Below are 16453 nucleotides of genomic sequence, written 5' to 3'. Positions count from 1 at the left end.
GAGCGCATGACGATAAATTGCTTTATCAAATTTTTTTTTAGCACACACACACACACACAATGTATAATTAACATGTAACATCAGTGAACATAGTGAATTAATGTTGGCTCTTTGTATAATATAACAAAGAGTACGTTCTAGACCTGCTCATTTTGTCAAGTGTCTTGAGATAATATGTCATGCCGTACTGATAAAGATTGATTGACGATAAAAGAACAAAAAACAGTAACAGAATCTATTTACCAAAACAGTTGTTTTCAAAGACAGAGTTTATTTAGACAGAATGAAAACTGATGGACAGCAGAAAAGAAATGTTGAGGCAGGATTCAGTCATATCAGTTCATACTGTTGAAGGCACAGAGGTGAAGACATTTAAACTTATGATTATTTACAAACACAGAAAATGACTAATATTAATAGAAACTGCCTTTTGCAGATTACTGCGAGAATGCTGATCATGAACATTAAAACAAGCGCATATCTTTAAGAGACTGGAGGAAAATAAAAAAAACAAGAAATCCAGATTTGAACAGTTATTGTTATATAAGCAGGTTAATAACAAATCGTGGTCACACAAAGTAGTCCGATGTAAATACATCATTTATGTCTAGCCCCAGTGATTCAGTGATAACAGTCACAGTTACATGATAAATATATTATATCTTCGATCAGCAGCAGCGCAGAGAATGACTGTATGAACTATGTACTGTACAGCCCTAAAGTCTAATCTACATCTTGTCGTGACTCAGTGATGGGTTGATGACATCACATGTATGAGATGTAGTTTTCAGGTACGAGTCCTGTTCTGCCGTTGTACGTCGCCTGAAGCCAACCTGGTTCCACAGACGGGTACACTGTGGACAAAAACATAATCAGCAAGTTAAGACAAGGACCTTCGTATAATAAACAACACATTTTACAAATAACATTTTTCTTCTCCATCAACATCTCTGTTACATCTCTTTGAAATGGGTAAACTCTAATAAAACTATACGTTTTTAAAACATGACGACTGATGTTCAGATAAGGTTATGGAAAAGGTGTTTTTCTTACCATTTGTGAGTAGCGCCCCCTGTGGAAAACTGAGCTCGTGGCTGTGCTCTGCCTCACAGGAATAAAGAGCTTTTGCATCCCTAAAGAAAAACATTTAATTATTGAAGAGAAGTGATTTCAGGATACAAATTAAGGTGGATTTATTTTTCTGAATCATATGTTGTCCTCAGGCTTCAGTGATTCCATCTGAAGTAGTGAAAAGTGCTAACATCCAAACAAGCTTTGATAAACGTACCGTCCTGTGGAACAAATGTCTAACGCTGAGGAGAAGACTGAGCTCTCACGCTGCGCCAGTCTGGCTGATAATCTGTAACACAAAAACATAAAATCCGATCTTAATTACATGTTTTAGATAATTTTCAGTTGTTGCTTTGATTGAGCCGATCTAAAAAAAAAAAGCAAAGCTAAAATTACAGAATAAAAAAGTTTGGTTAATTTTCAGAGATGAGTAATTTGCATTTAAAATTCCATACACAAATACCAAATGCAAAAATTTGAATTAAATGTATTTTTTCACACTTTAGTCCCTGGCCAAAGCAATATAAGGCTTCTATTATACATAAAAACACAAAATCAGGAAAATGCTGTTTAAATACTGTTATATTATATTTAGATGAATGAAACTGGTGGTATTAAAAGTGTTAATGTCGAGGCGCCGGTAGCCTAGTGGTTAGTGTGTGCACTCCATGTACCTAGGCTATAGTCTTCCAAGCAGGAGACCCGGGTTCAAATCTGACCACTCTCCCTCTCCCTGATTTCTGACTCCATACACTGCCCTTCCTATCTCTAAAATGAAGGCATGAAACACCTTTAAGAAAAAGTTTTAGAGTCTCATGTTGAGGCCAGGAGAAAAGTCCATACTGCGCTCTTGTGTTTCTCTGGAAAGAAAGACTCAAAGTTTTGTACCATCAGAGCCCCTTAATGATCTAAGATTAGTGATCAATTTCACAGACACACTCACACTGACGTGGGCCTCTGGTAGCCGTTGCTGGATGTGGTGGCTGCAGAGTGTTTCCCGGTGAGATCAGAGCCACAGCGAATGTGTGTGATTTTTCGTGTTTGTGTTGCATCTCGCGGCTCCAGTGACATGAGACTCTGTACTGATCCATGACAGCTTTTGTAATCTGTGAGTCGACAGAGTACAATAAATCAGAAACAAACGTGGAAGCGATTTTCAACTTTTCAACACACTTTATCCCAGACAGATGTACGTACCCTCAGAGATGTGTAGGGAAGTGAGAGAGGAAGACGTTGAAAGCCGGAAGGGAAATAATGAAGAGGAGGAGGAAGAGGAAGAAGAGGCTGTCCTGTAAATGTTTCTGTGTTGGCGTGAAGGAGAGGTAGAGTCTGCCACTTTGGTTTCTTTGACAATGGAGGAGGTGTTTTTTTGATCCACTGAATGAGTGCTCTTTAGAGAGGAAACAGATGACACTCTCTGCATAGGTTGACCCTCCCTGAGAGAGGAGGCTCGCTCCACAGAGGAGTGCTGGCCGGACAAGGAGGCTATGGAGGGAGTTCTTGATTCTTTCATAGATGACAAGGAGGCTGTTGAGTTTCCTTTGACAGACAGAGTCCGGTCTTCAGAGAGTAAAGAGGACATGGAGGAGGACACAGAGGAAGTCTGCTGGGCAGGAGGGAGCTGGGAGGAGGTCCAGGAAGAGGAAGACGTGAGGCGAGGGGAGGCGGCGCCGTTGGCCTGCTGTTCCTGATCCTTCCCATTTGAAGAGATGTTGGATGAGGAGAAGGAGGAAGCCGCAGGAGGAGACAGCTGAGCTTTGGTGGTCGAGTCAGGCTTGGCAGTAGGAGAGGAAGGAGGGGATGTCTGAGACAGTCCGTTTTTTTCAGAAGAATGTGAGGACAGAGACTCCTGGCTGCCCATCGGAGTTGTGCTGGGGCTGCTGCTGAATGTGTCGCCTGGAAGGAGAAATGAAAGTCAATCAAATAATGAAGAGGCAGATTGAAAATCAGATCAGGGACACACAATCAGGGATTTCAGATTAATCTAACAACTATTGTGTCAGCCCAAACACTTTATATATATATATGTACAATCAAGTGTTGGATTGCACTAGAGTAAACATATAACCAAAAAAACAAGAAAACCTGCTGATGATAATGTTGACCAGTTATCAATGGAAGAAAAGTAAACCTATAACCACCAAAATAGCTCCAAGACAGCAGGATAAATGAAAGTCAAGTGCATTACAGTTACTTTTGACATTTTTATTTGGATGAAAGTGCTCGTGGGTCACCTCTTTTGACCAAACTGAAGTTTTAAGAGATTTCCATAAACTATATATAACCTCTTTTTATCAAATACCTGCAAGATGAATCATATTCTCATCACCCTAAACACGTCTTTATATCCCTTTTTTTTACCCAAAATTCTATCTCAAAAGTGAACACTTCCTTTGATATGTGCTAAAAAGAATGTATTAAATAGCTCAAAATATAAATATAAGGGCATTTAAGAGCTATGAGCTACAGGAGCTGCAGAGAGACTCACTGTCGTTGTCTGCCAGGCAGAGAGTAGGAGGGTAGAGGCGGGCCTTCCTCTTTCCAGAAGACAGACAGATGGCCTTGTTCCTCCGAGGAGCTGACCGAGAGGACGGAGCCGGAGGTAATGGCAAAGACAGGTCTGGAGCCTCACCAAAGATCTGACAGGAACACACCAACATAGTCTGTCAGGTAAGTGTATGATTCTGTGTGTGTGTGTGTGTGTTTTATGTTTATTAGCAAGACTACCTTGTGATGGTTTTCTATGATAATCTCCACCACAATGTTCTGAAACTTGATGTTCATCATCGCGGCCACCGTCTCCTCCTGTGACCTCATTAACGTGGGACCAAAGATCATTCCAAGGTTGGACACAGTCATCAGGTTCTGGTCACTGTGGGAGGACACCCTGCGTGTACACAACCACACACACACACACACACACACAAACAAGCACATATGAATGTGTGTTTAATATCATTCAAGACAGAAACATGAAATAAAAAGTTTGTATAAACTGTAAAACATATGAAGGAATAAAAGAAGAAACAAAAAACTTTTATGGCTCCTGGACAACGTGTTTGTGTCATCAGGTTCACATTTCAAAAAGCCCCCGGCTAAAAGAGTATTTTCAGTGTACAAGTGTACAAAAACACCTCTACAGCTTTAAAAAAAAAAAAAAACCTGTCAGGAAAATAAGATGTATAATGTGCACGTACTTGAGGAGGTGGCATGTTAAGAGATCCAACATGGCTCGGTTTTTTTCTGGTAGTTTGTGCACAAGAGCATGTATCGCTCTCACTCTGTACTTCTGGTCATCATACTCTATTGGAGAACAAGGAAAAGAAATAAAAAATAACCATCGATATGTCTTTCATACTCTCTTTGTGTTCTTTGTTTTAAAAAGGCAGGGAGGGATCTTACTCGCAGCCTTGATGAATTCTTTGTGCAGCCTGTAGGTCAGAAGTGGCTCTGCTAGACACCTGCAGGAACATTTAATGCATTACTTCATGGGCCACAAGAAGTGTTATAAAGGTGAACAAAGACTGCTTTGTGCTGAATGCTACCTGAAATAATTCTTGAGGCCGCTGGTGATGGTCTTGTTGTCCCAGGCGTCTGCGTCCAGCTGCATGTCAGCAGGAGCAGTGGATGCTACGGGAGAGTCAATTATAAATCATTTATCTACACTGATTGATTTTTAAATACACCCTCTATTGTCTGTGCTTAAGTTAAGCTTCCCCTCAAAGAAAAACATCCTACAGAGGAAATTAGGGTATTTTCTTACAGAACACACTGGTCATCAACCGCTGCACTTTGGAGTTCACTCCCCCCGTCCTGTAAAGTCCCAGGGTGGTAATGCCTTGACACGAATTCAGACGTATTAATGTTCTAGATAAACACTGTATACAATAATAAACAACAGATTTTATTTCTCTTGTTTTAAGATTTTAATAAAAACGAATACCTCTTGTTTCAACCAGCTCAATACATTTCTTCACAAAGTTGAGGCCTGCCTCGTTGAGAAAAGCTGCAAAAGAGACGTGATCTATGATTCATTTCTGACATGACAAGATGTTCATAGATAGATAATCTCAAGCAAATAATGATAAGAAACAAAGAAAAGTAGGACACTCACTCTCCTCCTTTTTACTAAGCAAAGAAGGAAGAGTGTAAATCTGAAACAAAAAGGACAAAATCTTCATGTTAGTCTGAGAATATGACAATTCAACAATAATTATTTTGATGTTGAATGTGTTTAATAATATACAGCTCTATGTGGATATTGGCTACCCTTGCTTTCCTGTATAAATGTTATTCCTGAAGGTTACATTTCTTTTAAATTCTTTATATAAACTATATATTTTCGTACAGGCTCTTTTCCATCCATCGCCTCCATCCATAGCCGCCTGTTGGCCTCAGAGAGCGCCTGCAGGGTGATGACGCCATGTCTGCAGAGAAGGAGAGGTTGTATTAACTCAGCTCAATGCAAAATGATCGAGCCCACAGAATATTACATGTTATCAACACACAGCCTTCTGGTCATGGTTTTCCTCCTACCTCTCCACCACCTCGATGTCAAAGCAGAAACGTTTGTCAATGGAATCCCTCTTCCTTCTGACGCACGAGCGCAGCCTGAACACCTCAGGTGTGACGTTAACCACACCGTTCTGTTAACAGACGAGATGTTTCTACACTTAGCCCGCAAGAGGTTGTATTAAGGTTTTGTAAAGATTCTTACAAAGTTAGTGCAATTTCATTTGTAACATAAACAGTGTTCCTTCTTAAAACTCCATTCACCTTCTGTATGACAGAAATGTAACTCTGGTAGGTCGGTAGAAAACATAAAACCTATGGCCTGCTTTGGAAAATATTCCATAATTATCTGTTCTGCCAGCTCACCTGTCTGCTGGCCGGTCTGGCCTCTGTGTTGCTCATGCTGAACATCTTGGAGCTTTTTTCATAAGTGCAGTAGTATCTGGTCCACACGCTGCCCAATGGGCCTATAACAAGTAAACACATTTTGTGTATGTATACATGTGTGTGTAAACAAAAAAGAATATATGATTGTATAATTCTAACACTTGGAGCAGAACTGAGAGAAAGAGCTCACGTTTCTCCTGTATGTACAGATATCCCTCCATCGTAAAGCAACTGGGGGCTTTGAAGTCTTCCTCTGCAGAGCGGATCCTCTTCATCAGCCTCTCAACCTCAGCACGTGTACTTTCAAAGTTATTGCGAGCCTTATCCACAAACATAGGCATAGGAAACAACATTATAAAAAGAAATACATGTCTATTTGGAACATACGAAACATTTGAAAAGTTAGTCAGTGATTACTAAGTATAGTTAAGTAGTTTAGTGTGTAATGATGCTTATCTGAAATGAATACTCTTTTGCATTTAAAAATAAATTTAAAAAAAAGTGATGCAACAGGCTTGTCAACTTTTACCCTACAGGGAGGAGACACAACATTTTACCTTCAAGGAAAGGAAAGGACAAACTGTTTTGTTTTTTTTAAATGGTGAACTGTAGAGGAAGTACTAGATGCGTTTCTGTACAATGTTAATCCTTAGCTGAAAGTAGTTCAAATTGTGTGTTTGAACATGTTTAGAGTATCAGGTGTTGTGGTAGCATTGATTTTACAGAACTTTTTCTTAGTGGCTTAGGGGGCAGGTAGTACACCTTGAAAAAAATACTTACAAATACTATTTACATGATAAACAATTGGGAGGTTTGAAAAGGCTTACATTCTGCAGGTTGAACTGGAGCTGCTGCTTGTAGGGATCAAACTCATTGGCCAGCTCGTAGCCCTCATGGTAGAATGTAAACAGACCCTGCAGGAAGGCCAATAACTAAAGAGCAGAGGGGAAAATCCACAGGAAAATGTTAGCTGGGAGTTTGGGCGTGAGGAGTATAAAGAGAGGATTACAAGAGAATGATTGTCAATCATCTGTCAAGTCTATAAAGGAGAAGAGAAAAACTCGGCCTGTTGTTTGGTTTGCTCCCTTTGTTTACCTTACAACAAAGAATTTGCCTATGTGTTTGGTGGAAGAGATTTCTGTACAGGAAGTGCTTTTATATCAACAGGAAGCAGCTTTTACTGATATCTATCACTAAAACATTTTTATCGCCGGCCGAATAGTGTGTATTACCGGTATGTGTGTTTTTTTAAAACCTGACCTAGCTGTCTTTTCCTGATCCGGCCTGTTTACACAGACACATGCTCATTACTGGCTTGGTTGCAGGCACGACTTGATGTTTACAAAACAGACTTGTCTGGCATATTTTCCTGTGATGAAACATTGTTTATTGTGGAAAGTTTTCCCCCTCCAGCTTTAGGGGTGTGACGACCCAGCAGCTTAGATACATCTGAAGAAATGACATGAAAACTCAACAAAGGAGAAGAAATGCTAACAAAACCTGCTGTACTCAACTGAAGTGTGTATCCCTGGCCTTGCATTTAGTTATACAGTTGTGTTGTTCCCAAAGGCACACGAAAACAACATCACTATATGTGTGTATGTGCACGTGAACTCACCGGCTCAACAAATTCAAACTTCTTTCTCTCCTGCACTTCTTGGATCTTGAACACGTACTGCAGAGATGCATCATAGAAGACTTGCCTGTCTTTACTCATCTGTGAATCCGCCTGCAACAAAAAAACGAAACAACTCATGTGAAGAGCTTTATGTTACCTCACACATGTAGGAGGAACTGGTTGATCGATTTTAGAAATCGACAAGTTTACCTCAAGGAGCTGCGATTCCTTCTTTTTGGAAGACATGCTGAGGTGTTTCTCCAGAACAGAGTAGTATCTTTCTGTCTCCTTGTCAAACTGTTTCTTTCCCTCCTTAAGAAGATAGATTTGTTAAGAACACAAATGAACACAGAGACAATGTCACATTTACACTACTTGAATATATCTGGCTTTCTTCAGCTTTTTCAGTATTGCTCGTTTTTATACCTGGGTCATAATTTAATGATTTATGATATTTTACTTTTTAATATTTACATATTTTCATCCAAAAATATTTTTGTTGATGAACTTCTCAAACGCAGTGGTGATATGGATATTGGAAGAAAATATGTTGTATGAGATCAAAAACTCAAATTACAGTAGTCCAATCGTCCTTTTTACTTCAATATTCCAGTTTATTACAGTCACTGAAAACACTTACTGTAAGTCAAAATGCAGTAGGCAGTTTTTCTCTTACTCTAATTTAAGTTGCAGTGAAACTAATGCAAATAGTAATCAGATTCCTTTTCACTTAAATTTGAAAATGTATTAAAGTTTCATACATGATCATTATTTTGTATTGCAATGATTCCTCTGAATATTTAGGAGGAAAATACAAACTCATGTCCTAACTCTGGCCAGGCACAAAGTCTACTTTCAGGGGTGGTCTATAACAGCCCAGGCTAGCACTTGGAGATGTCCATTTAGGTACCCGAAAAGGTCTCTCATACTAGCGTTTCACATTCAAATATTACTCAAAAACGAATTCAGGTTTGATACCTAGTTCTACTATACATTACTTATTATGTAAAAGAATACAAAAGAAGACTAAAGCCCATGCTACAGTATGTATAAGGTACAACAGAGGTTCAAGGTAAAGGCTGATTTTATTGTGCTCACACACTTTCAATTACATTGTTAATATGCTGGTGATGAACATACATAGTGTTTAAATTTGCAGATATTTGCATGAAGAAGGTCTGACTACTTGTATCTTATATTTAACAAACAAAGGTCAGAGGTTTTGGAAATGAGCTAACCAGTCTGGAGGAGTTCAAAATCACTGAAGAGGAGTCTTTGATAATCTAAACGAAGAGACACTGCCAAAAAAATGTAGGACAACAGATATTTTCCGTAACAGCTGCAGCTCTAAACTTCCCAAGAAAAGCCTCACTTTTCTTGTTGCACAACATCAGCGGGAGGGTGTACTGCTCACACACTCCTGTGACATTCTGCAAGCCGAGCAGTGAGCTGAGGGCTAAGGTTAGGGTTACGGTTTCACTTTTAGGGTTATTCACAGCTCTGACCAGTTCTATTTTTTTTTTCTTAAACCTCGCCTTTTGTAAGACGCCGCTATATCTTGTGTTTTTTTTTTGCCTGAGAGAGAATAAGGAAAAAAGTGATAAATTGAATTATAAGACTGGAGACAGCTGCTGAAACCAGACACTAGACTCATTTGTGTTTACACTGCCTCACTGAGTTCAGCTATCTCTCTGTCTGTGACGCGCTCCCTGTCTTCCCTCTCAGCGTCCGTTCCCATGACCCTGTTACTGACACTGGACTGTCATCCATCGTTTATCTGAACAAATTGAATTCTCTGACCACTCACTGAGAGACCAACTGAGACCACAGTAGAGGAGGGAAATCTTTTAGATCACCACCCACAGAGTTCCATAATCAATTTACACAAAATGCTTAATGAACTGAACCTCACTTATTTGCTCCAACAGAGCCAGGTAAATTGTTTAGTTGATTTGAGTCAATGATCTACATAGATATACCTTAACAGCTCCAATCTGCTCCTTACGAAACCTCTCGAGTGGTGAGATCAGCACGTCGTCTGCATTCTGGATCTGAGACAGAAACAGAGAAGACACAACTGTGTGTTATAACAATAAATAACATGACCAACAGCTCATTCAGTGTACATGGGGGCTGCTCTGATGACTTCACTGTTTGACTTGAAATAGGTTTTCTTCGATCTATTTGATTAAGCAAAGCTTTACTGTTATATTTTATTTATCAATTTTCTTTAAGAAACATTATTTTTGACAATTCTGACACTTATCTTTCTTTTGATTGGAAACAAATGTTTTTAATTGATAAGAACAGAGGTGTCTAACATGTAATAGAGACTGACTGATATACTTATCAACCTGCCAATATTATCAGGCCAGTAATATCCTATGGATGCATTTTTTCATGAGACTTCTTCGTGTCTTAATGACGCCAAGTTTGTCCACAGATTGCACTCTGAGGACATTGTTTATAATACTCTCAGCACTGTCTGCTGTATATGTAGCAAAGCATCGCAGCTGAGCACATGGTGGTTTGCACTATAGATGCGTTTACAGAAAGTTGTTTGTTTGGACAGCAGTCATTTGAGCAGATCTGCGTAGTCAAATTGGTTATAAATTGTATTAAAAATCTCTATAGAAAAGGTCTATATTCTCTCAAATGCAAAAATAAACAGATCTGTAAACAATCTCTTGTCATTCCACATGAACCCAATAGTAGTTGAACTCATTCTGGACTAAAAGCTATGACCCATTGACTAACACACCTAATATTTTCATCAATAGAGCCTTCCTGTTACATGACTAAAACCCCAGCAACAATACAAATTACCGTAAGAGGCTGATTATTTCATTATAACTGGGGGAAAACTCTATTGTGCTGTTGCTCAAGTTGGTCTGCCATATTAGTGGCTGACAGTTTCCCCTGAACAGACATTTCCCAAGAAAAGGTCCAAAGGTAGGATTCTAGTCAAATGTGTACAGATGAGGATATACTAGGCTTGAGAATCTTATGCTATGATGTTGAGTCAATAGTTAAAGGGAAAACTACAGAGCAGCTACCAGTGCTCTGGTGTTTATATTAGGTCCCAGTCCTCTTTAGTCATGAGTTCACATATTACACAAATCTGTCACGTCTTGCTTTGCTCTGTCTGGTTGACTTAAGAATCAGACTCTAAATAACTTCCTCATCCTGCATCATGACCTGACTTTCACTTCATGTTAGTTCCACTTCTGTGGAAAGGTCTGCTTTCTCTGTAAAATCTTTTTCTGGTATATGACTACATACAGCATGAAACTGAACACTAAGAGACAGAGGAGCGTTGTCAAATTTCTATAATGGCCCTTTTAGGATGAACAGGTAGGGATTTCCCCTCGCTTGAATGGCCCTAAGACGCAATAATGACTGTATTAAAAGAGATTCAGCAGCATAGCAGTGGAAAAGCTCTCATTTAAATTGCAGACACAAAAAAGGAAAGTGAGAGAGTGGACAAACACACACACACACACACACACACACACACACACACACACACACACACACACACACACACACACACACACACACACACAAACACACACACACACACACACACACACACACACACACACACACACACACACACACACACACACACACACAAACACACACACACACACAGGACCCATTTATGGACTTTCCCAGGCAGTCAGAGCTCTGCTCACAGTCTCACAGGGGAATTGGCAGAATAGGTTCCACATGGTTCCTCTGTAACCAGACCGTGCACATAGCCACAAAGACACACACACACACCCACACACACACCCAGACACACACACCCACACACACGGCTATGCATATTGTAGCACACTATACACATAGATTTTGTGCAGAGGTATGCCTCCTTGCAGACAGTGCCAGACTCCAGTCACTCCCACACAAAGGCTTCTGGTTGATGGGCTCTGAAAGTCAAAGACGTTCTTTCCTAATCGTCAAGGAGCCCTAACTAGTGCAATAGAAGTGGGAATCGTCCCAATCCGGAAAAACCAGATTAGGACGAGAGAACTCGTGGTGTATTGAGTGCGGATGCCTTAGAAAGGAAGCAACTTTTCATCTGAAATCCTCATCAACAACTAACATCAACAATTTGCAACACAACTGGTACACAACAGTTTCACAAATAAAGTCGCACAAATAAAACAACTGGTTCAGACTTTGGTTTAGAAGGGGATTTTGGTGTATTTTTCAATCTTTTATCACAATTGAAGTGTTGCTTTACAGACATAAACATCTATAAAACAGTAATAAATCACATAAATCATAATAGAAAAAGTGTTCACATGCTCTGCCTACTGATAAACAGTACAGCCCTTTATTTCCACTTCACTTGAAAAGTCCCCTTTGATGTTGTCTTTGTTTTTCTATATTATCTTTTAATCCATCATTCTCCCTCTATTCCTTTGACACTCACACACACACACACAAACAAAAAAACAAACACACATATTTATTTGCTTACCAGTCGTTTTCTCTCCTCCTCCATGGTGCTCAACAGCTGGGAGAACTCCTTCAATGACTGAGCTGTAAAAGAAAATATACACCACAAATGTTAAAAGACTGATCATATAAAACTGAGGGAGGGACATTTCCAACTCACCTATACTGATCTCATCATCTGTCTCAGCGTCTCCGATACATTCAAACTGGAACTCCTGGAGAGACTGAGAGAACCGCTGAACAGCAAGCGAAAGACCTGAGGAAACAGAGAGTTTCAGCAATCCCATATTTGAAAGTAATGATTTCTAATATTGTATAATTTATTAATATCAGTATCTGCATCTGACAAAAAAGAATCCTTAAATGAGATGAGGGGAATCAGCAAGTACACCAGTTTACACAACGTTTTGGCCCTAGGTTCAGGTACAATTTATGACAATAAAAAACAACAGCAGTGTTGTGAAAACAGAGAGCGTGGTTTAAGTTAAAGCATTTATATATAAATTATATTTGTTTGATCTCACTATCATTTGATGGAAACTAGGTATCAGTTAATACTCAACTAGGCATCAGAATCAATACAGCGAGGAAAAAACTGAACTACATATCTAACAGCTTCACAATTGACCCATTTTTCACAAGAATGCTCTTGTTATTATTGCTCCAACTCAGTGTAATGCTTTCTTTCCCTGCAGGCAACAAGCATTACTTATCACTTTTCCCCTCCTAATGAACTATTTATATATTTTCTTCTGAGACTCTTGCAATTCATTCACTGAGAGGTCACAAAATGTCAACCTGGCACAACCTACAACCACCTCCACTCACCAGCCTCACTCTCAGAAAACTGTGTTTACGTGTCTAAACAACACTCTAATAACAGACACTTTTTATTCTCTGAGGTGTCAGAACACTTGGCATCACAACACTGCCTTCTCTCACAAACACACTCATAACACTGTCCTGTGCCAGCTGCTGTAACACTGCATTATACAGCGATAATAAAAGCTTTCAAACATCCTTTAATTGTACTTTATACTACATTACTGGCTGGTTATCAGTGTGGCTAGGGTCAAAGCTTGAAAGTCAAAGGCAATACAAATAACAGTGAAAACACTTTTATTGGTATTTACATATTAAAACACAAGATGTGGGCAAAATTCAAAACTAAGAGTACTAAATTTAGGACAACTCAAACTCAATAATACATCTTTCTAATACTAAATAAGCTTACAGTTATAAGAAAAAATAATCCATTAACGCTTTACTACAATATAATAACCAGCATTTTAAAAATCTGGAAACCTGTTTCAAATGTCTCTGTGTCAAGCTTCCTAAGTGTGAACAACAATGTATTCTGATTTCTTTTCTTGTCTATGGCAGTGATCTGAATATATTTCTTTAGTAGAGGTCACTTGAGGCTCTGAAAATCAGGGACTAACTTTTTTTTAGAAATGTCGGTCTTTTTACACTGCAAAAACTTGAAAATATATTTAATCAACAATTAATTGCAGCAGGGCACTAGGAAATAGCAGGATTTAAAATAAAACATAATCAGCTTTAATAAATGCTTTCTGTATCCTGGTGGATACACACATTTGACAGGCTGTGGGGTGGAGGGGCCTTAGGTCGGAGCAATTACTGTAATGCCATGACAAACACTCGTGGGGGGTGACATACTGACCATGAGCTAAAGTGTTGTTAGGTTTTCATCTTTAGTATAGTTTATTGTAGTGATTATTATTGGGTTGAGGGGATTTTGTTTTAAAAATAGTTGTAAAGGAACGGTTTATAACTGTGATTGGAAAAATTATGAATTGGATTGGATCAGTAACTCACTACATAGGATCACAAAATGTTTAGGCTCTTACTTCTAAATATTGATTTATAGACACTCATAGGAATACACATACTCAACCCTCAGTTTATAACTGTAATATAGCTGGGACTCTGGTGACAGAGGTACAAGTCTGCTCTACAGTCATCAAGATGTTTCACCACCGTGTGGTCAGTGTAATAGGTTAGGGTTAGACCTGTGTGTGTGTGTGTGTGTGTGTGTGTGTGTGTGTGTGTGTGTGTGTGTGTGTGGTAGGCAGCAGCAGCTTTCACTCCAGTGTGTGAGCCCAAAGATACCACAAGCTACCACAAAGGGTAGGTGTGTGTCAGAGCTTAAACCTGAGGTCATCAAAAGAAACTCCAACTAAGTGTGAGGAGGCAGCTGCTCTGTGAGAGCCTTCATCAGCTGGTCAAATTAAAATATGACTCCATCAATATACCACAGACAAAAAAACATTTACATTTTATTCAAAGATTCCCTGTGAACCACTTATTTGTCTGTTGTTAGCCTACTTCTTTCAAAAAAAGGTACAAAATAAACTTTCCAATCACAGCCACAGTTAGTAACCGTCTGATTGAATACTCGTCATAGAATTAGAAAACATTTTCAGACCTTTTTTTTAATTTTTAAACAATGTACCTGTGTGTTTTTTTTCTAACCTGCTAGAAAAACAAATAGCTTATGAGCGCCTACTAGCCCATTCTCATTGTGTTTAAGGAATCCAATCAGGACCTATAGACTACTTTTGTGGTATACTTGAAGAAAATAATTTTCCTCATTAATAAGCAACATGCTGTATAAGCACAAATCAGTTTTGTTTTTAAAACTACGTTTGATAAAGGAACTCTACTCAAGATTCAAGATCAAGTTGTAAAGCAGCAAACTATTCAAGGTCTTCAACATTGATTAATTGATTAATATATTGTTATTGTTATAATTGTTGATTAATATAAAGATTAATCATCAACAGTTACTGAATAACTAATATGTTTGCCATTTATAAGTAGCAGGGACAAACAGATATCCATTGTTTCATGACCCTAAAAAAACATTTACCTGTTTTATAACAATCTTTTGGTCTAGCTAGCACAAAGTAAAGTGCAGATTTTGGGGCCTCTGCCAATTTGTGTTTTTTTTTTTATGTATTATTACATTTTGGACAAACGAAAATCATCTGCTTATGACTATTTCTTTATAAGCTTTATCAAATAAGAGGACCTAAATGAGTTTTATGAGTATAAATAGCTAATAATGGTACAACAAAGAGGAGATTCAGTCTTCATATCACTCATATTTAGGCTTAATAACTAGGCTATATCTCCTATACTGCAAACCACATAAAAGCAGGCAAAATCAGGTCAGGTCTAACCCATAGTAGTACCTTGTGCAATAGGTAGGCCTAACCTAACCTAAAGTGAAATGTAGACCAGGCTCGGTTTGAATAGATGGCCTTGGCTCTCCCTCTGTTATCAGGCAGCACACCGTGCAGCTGGTTGCTGCAACATGCACTTTTACCTCTAAAACAAGTTACTAATCATGTTGTACTCACTTTTGAGAGCAGATACGAGCATGTTTCCATCTTTGATCAGGTCTTTTATAAACCTGTTGGTGCGCTCCAGCTCTATCTCATGGCACTGCAGTCTCTCTCTGAACTCCGGACTGTCCAGGAAAGAGTCACTGAACTCCAGCGTCGGTAGACCCATCGATGAACTAATGATGCACACGGTTGGTTATTTAATAGATAACAAAAAAGACGCGATGTCTGTTACCTTCTGAGAGATTTACGAGAGAAAACAGTGATTCCGTGCGCTCGGAAAGTTTTGGACAAAAGTTTCTTCCAGCTCCTTTTTTTTTTCTCATGCCTTTCTCACTTTTTTCCCCTCAGAACTTCCGGACACTGGAAACACAGCAGAGCCTCTTACACGGAGAAACTGGCTAGGCTACACGACGAACTCTACTGCTGCTACTCTCCGTTTATTAATAGATATAGTTAACGTAAACATCGCTCCGACTTTCCAGGTACTGGTACTGGTAATTAAAAACAGCGTGGGTCGCGGAATGAAAGCGGCAAATCTATGTTTTGGATGTGTGAAAGCTGTAAGAAGAAAAAAACTTTCTCGCTAACTCCGTCTGCATACGGCTCTGAATGAAGGCTTGTTACTATGGGAACGGGAGACTCCTGCTGGCGCGTGCAGAAATCAGCGCCTAATCTGTAATAAATCATACCAACAATATTAATAATAATAGTGATCATCATCATGAATATTATTATTATTATTATTATTATCATTATTATTATTGTTATAATTATTGTTATGTTTACTCATGATCAAGCATCATGAGTGCAGTTTAGTTAAAAAATATCATTGAGTAAACTGAGTGAAAAAGCAAGAAATTTCAGTGTGTGTGTGTGTGTGTGTGTGTGTGTGTGTGTGTGTGTGTGTGTGTGTGTATGTGTGTATGTGTGTGTGTGAAACGCCATTTGAATGAAGTTTCTATTAAGAGGTAAGTAAGATTGTGTGTTGTCTGGGAATCATTTTGTGTGCTTCTCTCTAGTT

General features: G+C 38.9%; 1 protein-coding gene across 1 annotated transcript; it reads right to left on the bottom strand.

The window, feature by feature from the left end:
* Positions 1-251: 251 nt before the first annotated feature.
* arhgap42a (Rho GTPase activating protein 42a) lies at positions 252-16058 on the bottom strand. Its single transcript, XM_061054872.1, has 24 exons — positions 15445-16058; positions 12219-12314; positions 12081-12142; positions 9568-9639; positions 7799-7900; positions 7589-7699; positions 6798-6902; positions 6161-6290; positions 5950-6050; positions 5608-5717; positions 5420-5498; positions 5186-5225; positions 5015-5077; positions 4835-4909; positions 4617-4701; positions 4474-4532; positions 4269-4374; positions 3799-3958; positions 3560-3710; positions 2269-2967; positions 2015-2177; positions 1289-1360; positions 1054-1133; positions 252-854 (listed from the first exon to the last, which is right to left on the bottom strand). Exons 1-24 carry the CDS (start codon positions 15596-15598, stop codon positions 766-768), a joined length of 2964 nt encoding a protein of 987 aa, XP_060910855.1. The 5' UTR covers positions 15599-16058; the 3' UTR covers positions 252-765.
* Positions 16059-16453: the final 395 nt, after the last annotated feature.

The sequence above is a fragment of the Labrus mixtus genome, chromosome 14 (assembly GCF_963584025.1).
Source record: "Labrus mixtus chromosome 14, fLabMix1.1, whole genome shotgun sequence".
NCBI lineage: Eukaryota > Metazoa > Chordata > Actinopteri > Labriformes > Labridae > Labrus > Labrus mixtus.
The sequence above is the reverse complement of the archived record's forward strand: the minus strand, read 5'-3'. Positions and strand labels throughout refer to the sequence as shown.

Bases quoted from the DNA above. Each gene is read 5' to 3' on its own strand.
- arhgap42a (XM_061054872.1), bottom strand. From the start codon at position 15,598: ATGGGTCTACCGACGCTGGAGTTCAGTGACTCTTTCCTGGACAGTCCG. The intron at 7,700-7,798 runs GTAAACTTGTCG...TTTTTGTTGCAG, and splicing joins AGGAATCGCAGCTCCTTGAG to GCGGATTCACAGATGAGTAA. The intron at 6,903-7,588 runs GTGAGTTCACGT...TCTGCTCTTTAG, and splicing joins AGTTTGAATTTGTTGAGCCG to TTATTGGCCTTCCTGCAGGG.